General features: G+C 44.8%; 1 protein-coding gene across 1 annotated transcript in view; it reads left to right on the top strand.

Moving 5' to 3' along the window:
- Positions 1-18,061, top strand: part of LOC134507532 (sodium channel protein type 2 subunit alpha-like) — a 65,461-nt gene that overhangs the window by 13,205 nt on the left and 34,195 nt on the right. The window contains exons 10-15 of the mRNA XM_063318234.1: positions 840-1,121; positions 2,483-2,779; positions 5,231-5,363; positions 7,319-7,557; positions 15,708-15,881; positions 17,068-17,424. Coding sequence (XP_063174304.1) covers positions 840-1,121; positions 2,483-2,779; positions 5,231-5,363; positions 7,319-7,557; positions 15,708-15,881; positions 17,068-17,424 — 1,482 coding nt within the window. The remainder of the gene's footprint in view (positions 1-839; positions 1,122-2,482; positions 2,780-5,230; positions 5,364-7,318; positions 7,558-15,707; positions 15,882-17,067; positions 17,425-18,061) is intronic.

An 18,061-nucleotide genomic window follows, 5' to 3' on the forward strand; every position in this document is an offset into this window, starting at 1 on the left:
TATAAAAATAGAGTCCTATCTGAGTACATTATGTCTTGCCTTTCTCAAGCATATGGGAAGCATATAAACCATATGAAAACCGTCATCTGTCAAATAACAGTTGCAGGACAGATGCAACAGAAACAAAGACAACAGGAAATTAAGGTATCATATAGCGTTATTCCCCCTCATAGGGATGGGATGGGGTTCCCTGAGCCTTACAACGAGGTGAGTGCCTCATGTTGCTGGAAAGAACACAACCACAATACTGTGTACAGAGTATGAAGAACCTTGGCTTATTTAATGATACACATAAAGTTAACACACAACACACAGGCTAGATTCTAATTCTAATTATTATATATCAGCTAAATCTTTAGATCAGGAGTTCTTAATCTGCTGATAAATTTCAGGGGGTTCATGAACTTGGATGGGGAAAAAATTGCAACTTTATTGTCACTAACCTCTAACTGAAACTTAGCTTGTTATTGATTTAATGGCTTAATAAGGAAGCACATACAGTATATTATATTGCATATTTGCTATTTTTAAATATTTTGATAACTGTATTTGAGTATAATTGTTTTCCTTTGTAATACAGTATCTATTTATGTATTCGATTTAATGTTTGTAAATACGCTTTTCTAAGAAGGGATCCAGACTCTCAAAGGGATCCATGAAACAAAAAGACTAAGTGCCCCTACTTTAGTGTAAAATCATTTTACTATTATTTTGGTACATGCATGTTCCTTCTTTACCCTTGTATTCTTCAAGCTATGTTCTTTTAGAATAATAAGCAGCATGCTAGATAACTAAGTCCTGTGTAGAGTAGTTATGTAGTTGATCCCTTCATATGATAGGCGCTGGCAGCAGCAGCAGCTTATAAAGACTTCAGGGATGATGGTGCTCTTGGAAGACTTTCTGCAACATCTTCAGAATTGTCAAGCTCCAAAAGTGCTAAAGAAAGAAGAAACCGGAGGAAGAAAAGACGGCAGAGAGAATTGTCTGTTGGAGAAGATAAAGGGAATGGCAAAATGTTTCCAAAATCGGAATCGGATAGTAGCATCAGAAGGAAGGGATTTCGATTTTCTCTGGAAGGAAGTAGACTCACATATGAAAATAGGGTCATTTCTCCATACCAGGTCAGATACATATATATCTGTCTAAACTGTTGCAGATGGGGGCCTGAATCACACTTTATGGTCTGCATGCAAGGAAAGATGTACATGGCTCTTAAACAAATTATGTCCATACTGGGTTTCAGGTTCTTGTCATTATCTGCAGTGAGGAACTTAAAACAATAGTATCTTTTTATTATTAGAAAGCCAAACAGTTGGAAAAAAGTGGCGGTGATAGAATAAAATTTGGGGAAAGAGGAATAGAATGTTTTAAATTTATCCAGTGGTGTCTTTGTTGCTATGTTGAAAAGACAGGATGATGCTATGTATCTGATAGCAAAATAACCTATTTATACATATGTACATTTTCATGACTTTATTCATAAGAACTTACTAGCACAAGGAGAAATTAACATGGTGACATTGCAGTCAGAATGTTAAGCAATTGCAAGCTACCAGTGACTGATTATCATCTCAACGGAACCGCTAATTATATTGAATTTTCCTTTAACAGTATGGGTAAAGCTTCATTGATAGCCTTTTGATGCAATAAATTGTAAGTGTTTGGAAGTACTGTCTAGCGTTTATTGAAATTGAGGGTGGTGGAGAAAATAGTGCCCATGTACATCTGTCTTGATATTTGTCAAGCTAATTGCCCAAGTTGATTACTTTTTAAACATTTTTTAATTAAAAAAATAGAAAAGCTGTCATATTTCAAAGCACTACATTAATTTTAGCCTTGTTTCTAAGAAATCCCATAAGCCTCACACAGGCCATATTGGTATTACTAGATAATGAAAATAGTGGTTGCTTCAATTTGGAAGTATGCCTATCTGCCCAAATAAAGGATTAGCTGAGATTGTAGACAGTATCCTTGGGGACAAGAGGAGATGATGGAAAATAATATTTTCTGTTCAATGGGTATTGGTGATTGGCCTCACTGATTGGCAGTGTGAGTTTGAGGTTAACGAGGTCAGGAAAGAAAAGGTGCTAAGAGCCTTGGAATATACTTTAATGCAGTTAGGTTATTGTAACAGAATCCTGAAAGTCTGCCAAAGCCCTTTCTACTTCAACTTATACCTAACACAATCAAGGCGGAGTTGTTTTGAGTTTCTTTCTCATGTTTTCTACTTTCCCAGGACTTGGGTAACCTTTCTGTAATGGCTGGACATTCCCCTTCCCGTTCTCTGAGTCAAACCCACATTCCTTTACCCCCTAGGACGGCATGTCCCACCCCCACAATAATCATTTTAAGAGTCCAGTCATTTCATACTTCCTAAGGTCCAACTGTGCTTATCCTCTCAAAGTTATTGCCTAGCCTGCCAATTGGGATTTGTATGTGATTTACAAGTTTTCATTTGATGGTTCAATTTCTGTCTCCTTAGTCAATGCTGTTTCCCACAAGGCGCAATAGCAGGGCCAGCTTTTCCAGCTTCAGAGGTCAAACCACCGAAGGAGGCTCAGATGCTGATAGCGAGCACAGTACCTTTGAAGAGAATGGAAGCCGGAATGGTTCCTATTTTGTTCTACGCACACGTAGTGAACGGCGCAGCAGTAACCTTAGTCAGACCATGTTTCCAGTGAATGGGAAGATGCAGAGCAGTGTGGACTGCAATGGGGTGGTTTCCTTGGTAGGAGGACCACCAGTGCTCCTGTCGCCTACTGGACAGCTTCTCCCAGAGGTGATAATAGATAAAGCAACTACCGATGACAGCGTAAGGATGCTTTAAGTAGCGTAGGCATGATGGGTCTCCAGAATGGAATCCAAACCGTGGATGCTTCTGCATCTTGGAAATGCTTTCAGTACTGTCACTTTCCAGGCTTGAAAACTGTGCTACATAAAAATAACTGGTCTGACTTCTGCTGCATGTATTTGCAAACACACTTCCATGATGTGATTTAAAGGAAAAGAAGACAAAGTATTTATTTGCCATGTTTACCTTTAATTTATGCTGAGCAAATACCCTCTCCCCCTTCTTTGTTCCTTTCCCTTTGCTTTGCTCCTGCTCATCCTTGCCTAAAAGATCCATTATGTACATTGTTTCCAGAGGGGCATATCTGCTACATGTGGACCCCAGAGCCCTTCCAAAAGCAGCAGTTAACGTATGTAATTTTTAACATATGAAAAGGGAAAAATTATTAAATGCATGGAAAATAATTCTATTAACTGTATTTGTTTGAAGTAAAATTTTCTTCATCTTACCTCTTTATCCTGACTTCCTCCTTTTTGGAATGCAACCCTTGCTACACAAATGTGGCACTTGGTCCCCCAAAGTTGCGCACCCATACTTACTCCCTTCCATTGCCACAGCTGCTCTCATCTCCTTCATACCCCACCCCCCACTAGTGTCTGTCCCATTGTCTTTCCCTAACAAGAGGGCACCTATGTCACCTTAGAGTGATTTATACAAGTGCAGCATCTTCCACGCTCTGTGGCCCTTCAGCCCAGTAAGGCCACTTCCTCAGGTGCAGGTCTCATAGGAACCAGCTTTGCAAAACAGCACAAAGTGAGGCAATAAATCTTGGATTTTTTGGGTATGCATCTCTACATATGTAGACATAAGTAGAGCTGCATATAAACGTACCGCACAAATTTGCACTCAGGCAGTATGATCGGACAGAGTCTGCTGTGGGCAGAATGGAGGGTGAAAGCTACCTTGCTTCCTGTCCTGCCCTCCATGCCAGGATCAAAATCAGGACCAGGACCTTCATTTTGGTTCTTTGTGAAAGAACTATTTTGCATTCAAGGGTATGCCCTAAGATTAACATCAGCGCTTTGGCCTTCATTAATAAGCCAGGCCTTTCCATGCCGTATTTCCATATTTCCTCTGACTGTATTTCTGTTTCATTAAAAACTCATTTCCCAATTTAAAAAAAATGCAATAAATTCACATTGATTAGATCATATTTTTACATATTGTGTTTGCAGCTCCATACAGTATTATGTCCCAGTACATCTTCCCTGGCGGCATGCTGAAGCTCACTTAAGCCATGTTTTTGTTACTAGGCAGATTTAATGACAAAAGAGCATGTAACAAGATGTACCTGGGATATTATTTTACCTTATTTTATTTTATTTTTTATAATTATCCAGAATGGATTGAAGGCCTGGAGGAGCACTGGCTCAAAAACATAATGCTGTTTGCTGAAATGACTTTTGTTGCATGACCTAATTTTTCTTTCTGGACCCCCACGTGTCAGGTTATTAGGTTGTCAGGTTATCTAAGCATAAAGCTAAATCTTCTAAACTCTAGTACAAGTTTTCATACTTTGATTTACATATAGCTTCTTTGTGTCTTAACAATAAGATGTAGTTGAAAAATCAGGGTCCTTTCAGTTGCCAATGTTGCAGTTCTACAGAAGGCCTGTATCATATCTACTAGTACCTAGAAGACAGAGGCCTAAGGCAATGAGATGATGATGATGATGATGATGATGTAGTGTTGTGAGTGAGGCCACTATTTCTGGAGTTTTTCCCCTTATTGGGCAGAATTTTAGCTTTTTTCACTTGTTTTCTTAATTTTAGTGTGTGTGCCACCATCACCATCACCCTGGTATTTCTAGAAACCTAAACCTACTATATATTGCATTATAGTTTTTGTGTATAATCCATTTCAAAATGGAGGAAGCAATGCCAACAGGTTCTGTTTAATCCAAGGAGGATCTGCAAAATTAAATTTAAAAATGTGCTGCATGAAGTCATAGATTGTCCCCCTGCTAAAGTCTGGGTCAAGAACCTGATCCATAATCCTGATCCAAGGACCACTTTGGGAAAGCTGAAATGTAGCTTTCAATTATTATACAAGAGAACTTCAAGCTAATGTACAAGATATGCATGAGAGCCCTCAAGAGCTGTTAGGACAAGAGCTCCTGAGATGTAGGCCTGGTCCTGGGACATTTCCAAGCCAAAAGGCTAACCTGGCCTATTGCAGAGGTGCAGGGTTAGTTGTTTACTGGTAACAAGCACAAAATACAGTCTACTGCTGAAGTAAGTTTCAGCCTAAGAAATACAGAAAGATTCAGCTGCATGTGCAGTAGCATGAACTTCTTGAAGTGTTTTTATGTGTTGGATTATGTTTCTGGTATGTACCTCTGCAGTCATTTGATAATTTAGTCTTCTTACTCCACTGTAGAGTACTGCTTCTGAGATGGAAAGCAAAAGGAGACGGTCCAGTTCTTTTCAGATATCAATGGATCTGCTGGAAGACCCCACCGTAAGGCAACGAGCAATGAGCATAGCCAGCATTATCACAAACACGATGGAAGGTGGGTACATAGCTAGGTGCGTGAACATAGTAAAACTGCTATGGAACTTTGGTTTACTTCTCTGTTATGTATATGGGAAGCTTTAAAAAGCTAAGAGTTAAAGGATGACACTACGCAAGAAAAAGAACAGCACTTTATTAAGCTCTGCAGAGGTTTGGAATCAAAAGGCAAAATGTAATTCAGAATGTGCATAACACCCCTAGAACTTTAAAACACTCCGTTTCTTGGGCTTGTGGGTCTGCTGTACTGCAGCTGATGTGCAAGCATTGGAAAAGGTATGTCTGGCTTTGGGTATTCCTGGCTGATGCTACAGATTGAGGTGGAAGCAATTAAGAAAAGAAAATTGAATGATGTACTGGGATTCACACATGCATACTCAGGGCTTCATGCCTGCATAATCACAGGAAAAATACTTCTTTGGATCATTCAAGATTTAATGGGTCAAACAATTCCCTTGGATGGACCTATAACCCCTCTCATGCATTCCTTCAGTGCATTTTAGGAGAGTTAATTGAATCATCTCATGTTTCTCAAGCTAGCATGTTTTTTTCTTAGAGGCATATTTTATAATTTAATGCAAGACATCATTGCTTTAAGTGTAGTGACAATCAACCTATTTTAAAAAGTTAGTATACTGGATGTGTTTTTAGAAATGCAATTTTTTCAAGTACTAGAATGAGCTGTGACAAAGCCTTAACTAACACCTAATTTTAATTTAGGTGCCTTGTCATAATAAGGAAGAAACAGTGGGTGGCAAAAATTCTATATACCCCTTTGTTTGAAAGGAAGCTACACATTTAGATCAATTCACAGTTTGCATATACCTCTGAGAGCCCTACCCACTTCTCCTCTGATATGGCTGCAGCTGAGCAGTGTGGAGCTGATCATAGGGCCCCACTGTCAGTGGCAATGTGAAGTCAGTGCTCTGAGGCCTTTTTTCCCATAGCCATGCTCAAGATGGTGCAGTAGGAATTAATATCTGTTCACCTCCTGGGTGGATTACTGTAATGCGCTCTACATGGGACTGCCCTTGAGTATCCAGAAGCTTCAGCTGGTGCAAAATGTGGTATCACAGGCAGCTTTGTGTGCCCCTAGAATGGCACATGTTACACCACTGCTCTGCGAGCTGCATTGGTTGTCAGTTTGCTTCTGGGTCCAATTCAAGGTTCTGGTCAGGCCCACAACTAGGGTCTGTGTCACCTGGGGCAAACATGGATTCCGTGCCCATTTTGGCGTCCCCCTGGACTCATTTTGATGCCCCCCCCAGCACAGTGCCCGGGGCACATGCCCCACTTGCCCCCCCCCCCAATTGTGGCCCTGGTTCTGGTTTTGATCTTTAAAGCTCTTCATGGCATGGGGATGGGTTATTTGAGGGACCACCTCCACCCAATTACATCTGCCCATCTGGGAAAGAGTTTCATCTGATGGGACGCTTTTCTGCCGTGGAGCCCGCCCTGTCAAACATCATCCCCTCAGAAGTGAGATTGGTCCCATCGTTGATATCCTTCCGAAAGTGCCTCAAAACATGGCTGTGTTAGCAGGCTTGGGGATCTCAAGAAAATGATGAGATGGCTGCATTGTTTTTAACATCAATTTTTCTCTGCTATCTTGTTATTAATAATATTGCTTGATTTTTTTTAATTGCACTTGTTTTAATACTTTCATTTAACAATTGTTTTTTATTGTGCACTGCTGAGAGTCACTTTTCTTTGAGATGGCTAAATCAATAAATAAAATATCCAGCACTTTATTCTTTGCCACAATATCTGTGTCATAGTCTTGCCCTTTTAAATGGCAATATTTGAAATGTGCTATGACAGAAAATTAAATTGAGAAAATACATGGAAATGCATCTGCAAATCACATTTTAGTAAAGTTGTTGTTTCCTAATGAGTGTAAATCATGAAATCAATATGAGGTGTTTCTCTGAATGTTTTCACTGTGGCTTCCTTCAGAACTTGAAGAATCAAGACAGAAATGTCCACCTTGCTGGTACAAGTTTGCCCACAATTACTTGATTTGGAATTGTTCCGACAGTTGGTTAGAAATAAAGAGAATTGTTCATTTAATTGTGATGGATCCATTTGTCGATCTTGGGATTACTATTTGCATTATTTTAAATACACTATTCATGTCCATGGAACATTATCCAATTGACAACTACTTCAATAGTGTTCTTAAAAATGGAAACCTGGTAAGTCAAATTTACATTAAAGAATTTTCTAATTCATAAACCTGCTAAACTCTAAGGAAGCTTTCCAAAAATGGATATCTCTCTAAACATTTTGAAAATATTAACCTGAGTCAGAACATCAGTCCCTTTCAGCAGGAATCACCATTATAACAAATTATGTTCTTTTTTTTATTTTTTTCCACCATAATATTAAAGTCCTTCTTGCTGAAATTAAATCTGGAGTCTATTTTATGGAAAATGTTTGTTTCCCATGGCCCTGTTCCTTCTTTTCAGAATATAGTTCCAACACTGGGACTACAGTGGGAATAATGTTCTGACTGAGAATTCTGGGAGTTGAAGTCCCACACATCTGGAATTCTGTATGATTGAAAGTTAAGTTGTTGAACTTACGGTGGGGACATGGCAGATTGAACAGCTGTGTCCATGGGCTCCGCAGACAGAACTGACAACAGGGCAGTTTTTTCAGGTTCAGGCAGGTTTTTCCTGAAGCCCAGGAGCATTTTCATGGACAAAGAAAACACTCGAAATCATCGCATCTGTCCTTCAGAACGGTGACTTGCAGCCAGAGGATCGCAAACAGCCAATTTGCAATCTTAATCTGGTAATCTTAATCTGGTAAGAGCTGCCAGGAGGCTGGGATGTCACCATTTCCAAGCCATGCTGTAGCCTTAAAGGGACACTAAGACCAGCTGCCCCATTTCTAAATCACCCAATTTATATATTTTTTAAGTTTATGTAACCTAAGAGAGGCTTTCTACGGCAAGGAGAAGCCGGCTCTCTTGGCGCTTATCGTTATTTTTGGGATTAATTTTTAAAAATTCTTTTTAAGTTTTGGATTTTGCTTTCCATCCGAATACTAAGGAAGGTTGAGACTATGTAATCATCTCCCTGTTCCTATTTTTGCACTAAATTTGAAGATTTTAATATTTTCCTACATGTTGAATCTGCTGTTCTGAACTCTCAGCTTTCTGCTGCTACTTTTACTGGGGAACTGCTTGTTATCATACTTTCACTTGTGTAAACACATCTTGGAATATTTCTATTATCTCCTACTTTCACTAGTTAAGTACCTAGGGGGCGCCATAATCTGCTGCATGAGACATGGAGGATTTAAATCAGACTTTCTCAGATTTCCACTGAGACCTTAAATAGATTCTTTTTTATTCCTGTCAAGCTATTATACAAGACATTCAGGATATTGTGGAAAGCAAGACCTTTAAAATGTGTCATCTGGTTGGGGATATCATGGAAGAAATTGAAGAACTTAACAATGATAGAAATGTTTCCTTTAACAGCGAGACCGAGGCTTCTGTTGAAATGCCAGATAAAGATTCGATAGTTGAGTTGAAGAAATTAAAGGGACGGATCCAGTTTCAAGCCATAAGGGAAATTGATTTGTTGATGGAATGGAAAAGAAGGGGTCATTATGTATGGGAGGTTTTTTGTTGAGAAGCTAGAGTTTTAAGGGGGGCAGTTGGGCTGTCTGATTTCTTTATGAAAAATGTTCTGTGTGTATTGTGGGGATATGTAAAAGCTCTGATTTATTTTGAAGTGAGATAAGGGTTTAAGAATGTTCGTCTGGATTGCTTCTAGGGCTGTTTGACTTCATTCATCTTTAATGATTTGGATTAAGATTAACAAGGTATAATAATAAATGCTTGGTTTTAGGCTTAATATGATTAAGATTACTATAATCGTTGTACTATTAATTATAATGGGAGACAATTTATATGCTTTTTAGTTTGATCTTTATTATAGTAGACAGAAATGTATAGAATAGTAGTAGGAAGGAAATAAATAAATGTTATATTTGGGGGAAGTTGATTAGGAGATATAGATATAGATATTAAGATAAGGTGTCAGGCTCTGCCTGCTAACCAGTAAAGACGCAGATGCTAGCGTGGGCTTAGGTTCTGGCTTTATTGATAGAACAGAATGCATGCCATTTTGAAAAGCTGAGAGTGAGTGGAGCACGCTGGAACGGGATTTAAATAGCCCGCACCGGTCAGCGCTCCACCCCTTCTTACTCTGGGTGTGCCCCGAGCCCCGTTGGTTCCGTTGCCGGTAGGTGAGGGGTCGTGGAGCCCCTCCTGTGCTTCGGGCGTTTCCTTGACTGTTTTCCCGGCCGGTCATTGCCGGGCGATCAGGTTCATAATCTTTTTGACAGCTCGGCCGCACCTCGTGGTCTGGTCTTGTCAATTACCTTCTTTGCAACATTGTATTTCTCTCTTTCGCGCCTCCAGCTAGAATTGACACTTTGTTGTCAGCACCTGTTGCTCTCTTTTGTTAGCTAGTTGCCTTTTCCCTTAATCCGCCCGGTACCCATTTCCCTGTATTGTTATGCAAGCCGTTGCAATGTCACAAGCATCGCAACGGTGATCATGACATACTGCCCCCCTTCGGGAAGGTTAAGCCGCGGGTTTGGAGGGGTAGGCGGTGTGGAACATGCGGGTCAGGTCGGGAGCCTGGACGTCACAGGCAGCGACCTACTCAGGGTGTGGAAAGTGTTTCCACTTTACGAGGTATTGGAGGGAGCCCCGCCACTTGTGGGAGTCAAGCACCTCCTTTACTTCGAAGTGTTGCTGCCTGTCTATCATCACTGGTGGGGGGGGCATGCGTGGGTGCCACCGGGAGGGATCACTTGCCGGCTTGAGTAAGCTGCAGTGAAATACCGGGTGCAGTCTCTTTAGATTATGGGGCAGGTCCAAGCGCACCGTGACTGGGTTCACTATTTGTGTCACCTGGAATGGTCCAATAAACTTGGGGGCCAGCTTCTTCGACAGTTGCGGCGATTTTATGAAGCTGGTGGATAGATAGACCATGTCTCCCACCTGAAATGTTGGTTGCTGGCGCCGGTGTTTGTCCGCTTGTGATTTGTACGCTGTTTGTGCCTCTTTAAGCGCGTCCTTGATGACCGGCCAGGAATCTGCGATTTTCTCACCCCAATCACAGGCGGCCACTGTTGGGGACGGAGGCTGAGGTAGTTCAGGGATGGGGACGAACTCCCGACCTGACACCACCCCAAAGGGGGTTTTTCCGGTGCTTTGGTGTATCGCGTTGTTGTATGCGACCTCTGCAAATGGGAGGAGGTCTACCCAGTCGTCTTGGTGATAGTTTATGTAGGAGCAGAGGAATTGCTCCAGTGTGGCATTAAGGATCTCTGTGGATCCGTCCATCTGGGGATGCCAGGGGGTTGACAGGGCTTGCTGGGTACCTATCAGTTTCAAAAAAGCCCGCCAAAACCTCGAGGTAAATTGTGTGCCCCTATCGGTCACCAAGCGGGAGGGGCAGCCGTGTAGGTGGTACATGTGGACTAGGAACAGTTTCGCCAGCTGTTGGGCTGACGGGATCAAGGCGCAGGGGATGAAATGCACTTGTTTTGAAAAGTCTTTTACCACCCAAATGACCATTTTCTTTTGGCTGGGCGGTAAGTCGACTATGAAGTCCATTGAGATTTCATCCCAAGGGCGGGAGGGTTCAGCCACGGGTTGCAGCAGCCCCTGGGGTTTGCCAGCCGGTCGCTTGGCCATAGCGCACACTGGGCAGGATGCCACATACGTCTTGACGTCCTTCCTCAGCGAGGGCCACCAAAACTGTCTCCGAGTCAGGTGTAGGGTTTTCAAGAACCCAAAGTGACCAGCCTGTTTGCTGTTGAGGATCGCCTGCCGTTGTGAGTCGGGTACATATAACCTTCCCTCCGCCCATGCGAGGTCCTGGTCCATGGTGACCTTGTTGGGGTTGGCGAGGAGCCAGGGGTCAGATTTCAATGCCGTTATGAAATCTGCCCGTAGCCCACCTGGTATTTGAGGTTGCCTGCATCTCGGGGCGGGTTGCGTTGTAGTTGTTTGTGAGGGGGGGCAGGCTGTCCCCAAGCGCAACCCCGGGTGACCGCTGCCATACCCAGCTGGGAATTGGAAAGCACCATCCCTACAATGTCGGAGATAGGCTCCGCATCCTGGGGCAGTCGGGAGAGTGCGTCTGCCAGGAAGTTCTTTTTGCCTGGTATGAACTTCAGCTGGAAGTTGAACCGGCTGAAGAACTGAGCCCATCGTATTTGCTTGGGACTGAGGCGCGGGGCGTACGGAGCACCTTGAGGTTGCGGTGGTATGTCCAGACCTCAAACGGGCAAGTCATCCCTTCCAAAAGGTGACTCCAAGCCTCCAGCGCTGCTTTAACCGCAAACGCTTCCTTTTCCCATACGTGCCAGCGCCTCTCTTTCTCCGAGAATTTCCTCAAGAGGTAGGCGCATGGCTTCAGGATTCCTGCGGAATCCTTTTGCAGCAGGATGGCGCCTATTGAGAAGTCAGAGGCGTCCACCTGCACCACAAAAGGTAGTTTGGGGTCCGGGTGTGCTAGGATTGGCTCCGCTGTGAACAGCGCTTTTAGCCTGTCAAACGCGGTTTGACAGGCAAGAGTCCAATTAAGTACGGCCCCCGGGTTTTTCACCTTGCGCGTCTCCCCGACGCCCTTGGTCTTGAGCAAATCGGTTAAGGGTAGGGCGATTTCCGCGAACCCCCTCGCGAAGGACCTATAGAAATTCGCGAACCCGAGGAAGCTTTGAAGCTGGTGCCTGGTGCGTGGGCGTTCCCAGCTCAAAACTGCCTGGACCTTCGCGGGGTCCATTTCTACGCCTTTGTCAGAGATTCTGTACCCTAGGTAGTCCAAGCGCGATTTGTGGAATTCGCACTTGGACAGCTTAGCATAGAGTTTGGCTTTCCGTAGCTTAGTGAGGACTTGCCTCACCAACCTCTCGTGTTCCCTCTGCGTCCTCATGTAGATGAGGACATCATCCAGGTAAACCGGTACGCCCTTGAATAGGTGTTCACGCAGTACCTCGTTGATGAGTTGCATGAAGACCCCCGGGGCCCCCGCAAGACCGAATGGCAGTACCTTGTATTGGAAGGAGCCCAAGGGGCAGTTGAATGCTGTTTTCCACTCGTCCCCCTCCCTGATGCGGATTCTGTAATACGCCTCGCGGAGGTCAAGTTTGGAAAACACCCTTCCCTTTGACAGGTGTGCTAGCATGTCCTTTACGAGGGGTAGGGGGTATTTGTTGGATAGGGAAGCAGAATTTAATCTGCGGTAATGGGTGCATAGTCTCAGGGTGCCGTCCTTCTTTTCCCGAAATAGGACGGGTGCTCCAACCGGCGAGTTCACTGGTTCTATGAAGCCCCTGGAGAGGTTTTTATCCAAGAATTCCCACAGCGCCGCTAATTCTCTCTGGGTCATGGGGTAGATCTTGGGCTTGGGTAATGGGACGTCTGGGAGCAGTTCAATTGTGCAGTCCGTCTTGCGGTGGGGGGGTAATTGGTCCGCCTCCTCTTCTCCGAAGACATCTGCAAAGTCTGCATATTGCTCCGGCAGTCCTTCTGGGGGGGGGGGTCATGGGTGTGGTCAACGACTTCTGCCCTCCCCACCGTCGGAGCAGATGGTTTGTCCGGTGTCGGTGCCTGGTAGACCCCGTCTTTGAACTTGATGGAGCGTGTCCTCCAGTCTATGTGTGGGTTGTTGCGTGCTAGCCAGGAGATCCCCAGCACTATTATGGGTTTCCTTATCTGGGTCACCACAAAGTTTATTGATTCCTTGTGGGTGCCCATTGTCAGGGTGACCATTCCGGTCCTCTGGGTGGCCAGTCTCCCCCCCGCTGTAGAACCGTCTAGTTGATGGAACGCCAGCGGTTTAGGGAGGGGGAAACAGGGCAGTTTTAGTGCGGCGACAATGTCCGGGTGGATCAGATTTCTGGAGCACCCAGAATCCACCATAGCTTCAGCCGCAATGGCTCTAGGGCCGTAAGAGAGTTCAATTATCCCTGCCAGGATGGAGCAATCGTCACTCACCCTGGGGTTGTTGCGCCCCTTCTTCACCACCTGCCCAGTGGCGCTGCTTAGAGCAGGTGGGGAGCGTTTTCTGCCGGCTGTTCTTGGGCGTTGATCGCATCCCCTGCGAGGTAGGCGTCTGCGTCCGGGGTTGCTAACGCTCCTGTCAGCCGTCTGGGGGGGTTGGATGGCTTGTGCGGTGTCTTCGGTGTGGGTCTGGGCGGGCGATCCGTTGTTCTGTTTGTGAAACAGTCCGCCGCTCAGTGGCCCATTTTCCCGCACCTGGTACACTGCCTGTGGGCGAGCCTCCGTTGTTGGTCTGCGTGCCAGGTTGGGCCCGACTGTGGGACTGGTCCTCTTGTGCTGGGCGGGATTTTGTCATCTGCGGTTGTGAGCAGGAATGTGCGCTGAGCGTGCTCTGCTTTTCCGGCTAGGCAAATCCACCCGTGAAGGGAGGCTGGGTCGTCCCTGTAGAGTGCCCATTGAAGCACCTCCCGGTTGAGGCCACACTTGAACATGTCGATCAGGGTGGCCTCAGACCATTCCGTGATTTTGCCTGCGAGGACCTTGAACTCGAGGGCGTAGTCGGCCACCGTTTTTCTTCCCTGGTGCAGCACTTGAAGTGTGCACTTGGCCCTTTCCTTCGCCAGGGGGTCCTCAAAGTAATGCTTCAACTCGGCGAGGAAGTCGTGGAAATTGGCCAAGGCTGGGGCTCCGGACTCGGACATCTGCACGTACCAGTCCGCAGCCCTGTCTTGGAGCTTGGTGGCCACCGCCGAGATTTTAGCGGCTTCTGTGTTGAAGCAATGGCCATATTGGGCCATGTAGTCCCTCGCATTTGTTAGAAAGAAGTGTCATGAGTAAGGATGGCGAGCAGGGGGCTCCCACCCAGACTGTCAAGCGCATGCGTAGCACTGAGGAACTGTTCAGCCATTCAAAGAGACACAGATCGGGACCGCCTTAACCTTTGGGGTTTATATGGCTGGGTTTTTCCCACGCTTCCTCAGTTTGTTAGGATTCTTGTTAAGTACTAGTAATAAATATTAGAGACCAAGTCATTGTCTCAGCGTGTTTCCTGGTAGTCAGGACAAGAAGGACAGTTTTGTAGGGTTCCCGTCAAATTGTACGGGGAAGCCTTTGGCGAACCTCCCAATTTGCGGGTCCCCTACCTGTGGGTGGTGAGGGATGGCTCCCACTGGCCTGGGGCCGCGAATCCCTGCGACAGAGTCTCGTGCTTGGCCCCTTCCACTCGAGGTTGTTGGCGAGGTGGGTATGTTGCCCCGATCCCCTCTTGCCCCCTGTGCTGCCTCAGTCTTGGAGCGCTCGCTGACGATTGTTGCTAGGGACTGGAGCATATGTTCCAGGTCTCGTACCTTGGCTTTCAGGGTCATGTCCTCGTCTGCCGATGTTGGGGACAGGAGCAGGTGCTCAAGGTATCGTACCCTGGCTTCCAGGGCCATGACCCTGCCTGGCGTGCCCTGGTCGTCCGACGTCGGTGCTGCCAGATGCTGTCCAGTACGTAGTCTTGCGCCTTCCTGCTCAGGCGTTTGGGGGTAGCGGAGCCTCCAGGTGGAGTAAGGTGTTCCCGTCCAGGGTCCTGCTCCGCCAGCCCAAGTGAGGAGTTGCTGGTCCCCGACTTCGTCTTCCATTGGGGTTCTCCCGTCTGGGTTGGAGCTCCAGGTCTGGAACTGGGGTGCAGTGTGGGCAGGGAGGGTGTCCGTGTCCCCTTTCGGGTGCGCTGCCTCCAGCCACTGTCGGGTCGCCTCTGCCTCTTGCAGGCCGTCCTTCACGCCTCTGGTGCGAAGTGCTGGCTCCATCGCTGTCCCCGGTTCCGTTTTTCGCCATGATATATAGACATAATGTGATTTTGGTTTGATATAGAGTAAGGGATTGATTATGGAAGATTGTTATATATCCTTGCTGTTAAAAGTCAGAAGTCACCTCTTTATGTAACCTTTAAAATTCTTTTTTTCTCTTGTGTTTCCACTCTTTTTCAGTTGTTTTTTCTTTTTGTAGGATTTTTCTTTCTCTTAAATCTAATAAAATTCTTTTGAAAAAAGAAAGTTAAGTTGTTAAATAATGGTTCCTCCAACAAACCTTCCCTGGTTCCTGGCCTATCATGTGGTATAAATTCTCCTCTTTTAAAATTATGTCAAGCCATGTCTTTCCTCAGTTGGAGCAGGAGCACAAATGAGATTTAAATATTTGCTTTTGTCATTGTATTTCAAGTATTGTTTCTTGAGTAGTATGCTCACAAACAGCAGAATAAAACATGAAGTTTTCATGGGAATAAATGAATAAAACAATAACTAACTGGTTGCATTCTACATTTAGGTCTTCACTGGGATCTTCACTGCAGAGATGGTCCTCAAAATAATTGCCATGGATCCTTACTATTATTTCCAAGAAGGCTGGAATATTTTTGATAGCTTCATTGTCACCCTAAGTTTAATGGAGCTGGGTCTTCAAGAGGTGGATGGATTGTCCGTCTTAAGGTCTTTCAGACTGGTAAATATCTGGCCTGTAGGGGGATTTTTTTTTCAGTATAGCTGCAATCTTCCTTAAGATGAAAGTCCTTCTGAGTGCATTTTGGACTGGCTGCATCCGACAGGTTTTGCACAGATCTGCAGATTAATTCACTTACCAAGCAAGACATAGAATACCAAGCTCCATGGCCAAATGGGCGGGAGCAGTCCTGCAGTGGCCACATGAAGCCCTGCAGGTCATTGACCTGCCTCAGCCTCCCCCTGCATGGGAGGTGGTGTGTTTCCCAGGAGAAAATGCCATTTTTCTGACAGATCGCCTTGATCTGGCCACAGTCTGACTCAGCAGCAGGCTAGGACTGACATGGAGGTTCCATGGTGAGGACACATCCTCAGCAAAAGTCCACAATCCATTTTGATGCCTGGCTGAGGAAGGTCTGTAGAGGAGGCCTTTGTCTTCTCTCCAGTAAATTGCGGCTTGCAAAGAAAGGATATTGGATGATTTGGGGTTTTTTAAGCATTAATATATTTTTTTCAGTTTGTGCTTGCAATCAGCAGCATCACCTTGTTTGTCCAGCCAGATTTTAGCCAGACCAGACCTCTTAAATTTGATAACATCATCTTGGTCCTTCAGCTAAAGGAAGAAGAAAATACTTCTGAGATACCCTTCCTATTCTGTCAACAATCACAAAAGCAAAGTGTCTAGGAAAATCCAAACATGAACATGTATTTTGTGTGGCTGTTATTACTTAAAGAAGTCTGTACTTTTAGAGCTGTAACTAAAGCCATTGTTCAGAATGTAACATATATAAGCTAGAGCAGGGCAGAGTTTTTTCCAGGCAGGGTTTCTCCTTTACTCTGAGTTTATTTCACTGCAGGTTTTGGTGGAATGGGGTTTACTTTCATGGTGACATCAGAAGCAGAGCTCGGTATTTTATGTTTTTTAAAAGTGGATTGGAGAATTTCAAAGTACCTTGAGAGCAAACAGACAACAACAACACACTGCTGAAAACTGACGGTTTTGCAGTCTGGGAGGGTTTGTGGTGTTATAAATGGGGACTGGAGGGGTGGAAACAGTCCACAGGCTACATGCTTACAGCTGCTAATGTGGCCTCGTAGCTCTCTGCATTTTAGCCAGGCTGAACCGATTCCTCAGTCATATAAATTATCTTAATTTCTCTTATATATGAATTCTTCATTAATGTTTTCAGCTTCGAGTGTTCAAACTGGCAAAGTCTTGGCCAACACTAAACATGCTCATAAAGATCATTGGGAACTCAGTTGGAGCATTAGGAAACCTGACCTTGGTGCTAGCTATCATTGTCTTCATATTTGCTGTGGTTGGTATGCAGCTGTTTGGTAAAAACTATGAGCACTGTAAGTGCAAAATTTCAGAAGACTGTACACTCCCTCGCTGGCACATGAATGACTTTTTCCACTCCTTCTTGATCGTGTTCCGAGTGCTTTGTGGAGAATGGATAGAAACCATGTGGGACTGTATGGAGGTTGCAGGTCAAGCCCTTTGCCTGACAGTCTTCATGATGGTTATGGTGATTGGGAACCTGGTGGTAAGTGTTTGCAGACACTGTCTTATACAGCTGTTATGCGATTGTTTCTACTGTGTTGTCTGATACTATACAGCTCTTACTGTCGATGAGGGCAGTTAATCAGTTTTGTTGAGAAAACTGCTGTTGCACAATTCCCCCAAAGTTTAATATCCATGGGAGCTAGTAAGAATGCTCTCTTCAAATATAGTTTATACATTCAGAAAGTTATGGGGGATTTCAAGGATCCCTGTATTGGCTCGTTTCCATTGATGTAACTAGTCTTTTGCATGTTAATCAGCTTCAAGTCTTCCAGAACATCAGATTTCCTGGCCTGATCTAAATGCTGAGAGATTTTCACTGTAACCAGTTGAGACCTGTTGCAGAGCAGATTGCCTGCATGTGCTTGAAATTAGTGAAAGACCCCAGGAGTAGAAAATTGTTTCACGCCTGGCTTTTTGTGGTTCATCCTCTTGATCTGTGGGGATGGCCAGTGGCCAGTGGCATAAACACAGGAATCCATGCCCAGCAGAGAAGTGGGTTAAAAAGGAAATAAATAGCGCCAAAGGTCTCTTGCACATGTGATTTTTTAGTACAGCACTGGGTACCAAAACTTGTGGTTGCCATGCATAGACATTTTATGATTGAAGACATTGACTTC

Source organism: Candoia aspera, chromosome 1 (genome assembly GCF_035149785.1).
Source record: "Candoia aspera isolate rCanAsp1 chromosome 1, rCanAsp1.hap2, whole genome shotgun sequence".
Taxonomy (NCBI): domain Eukaryota; kingdom Metazoa; phylum Chordata; class Lepidosauria; order Squamata; family Boidae; genus Candoia; species Candoia aspera.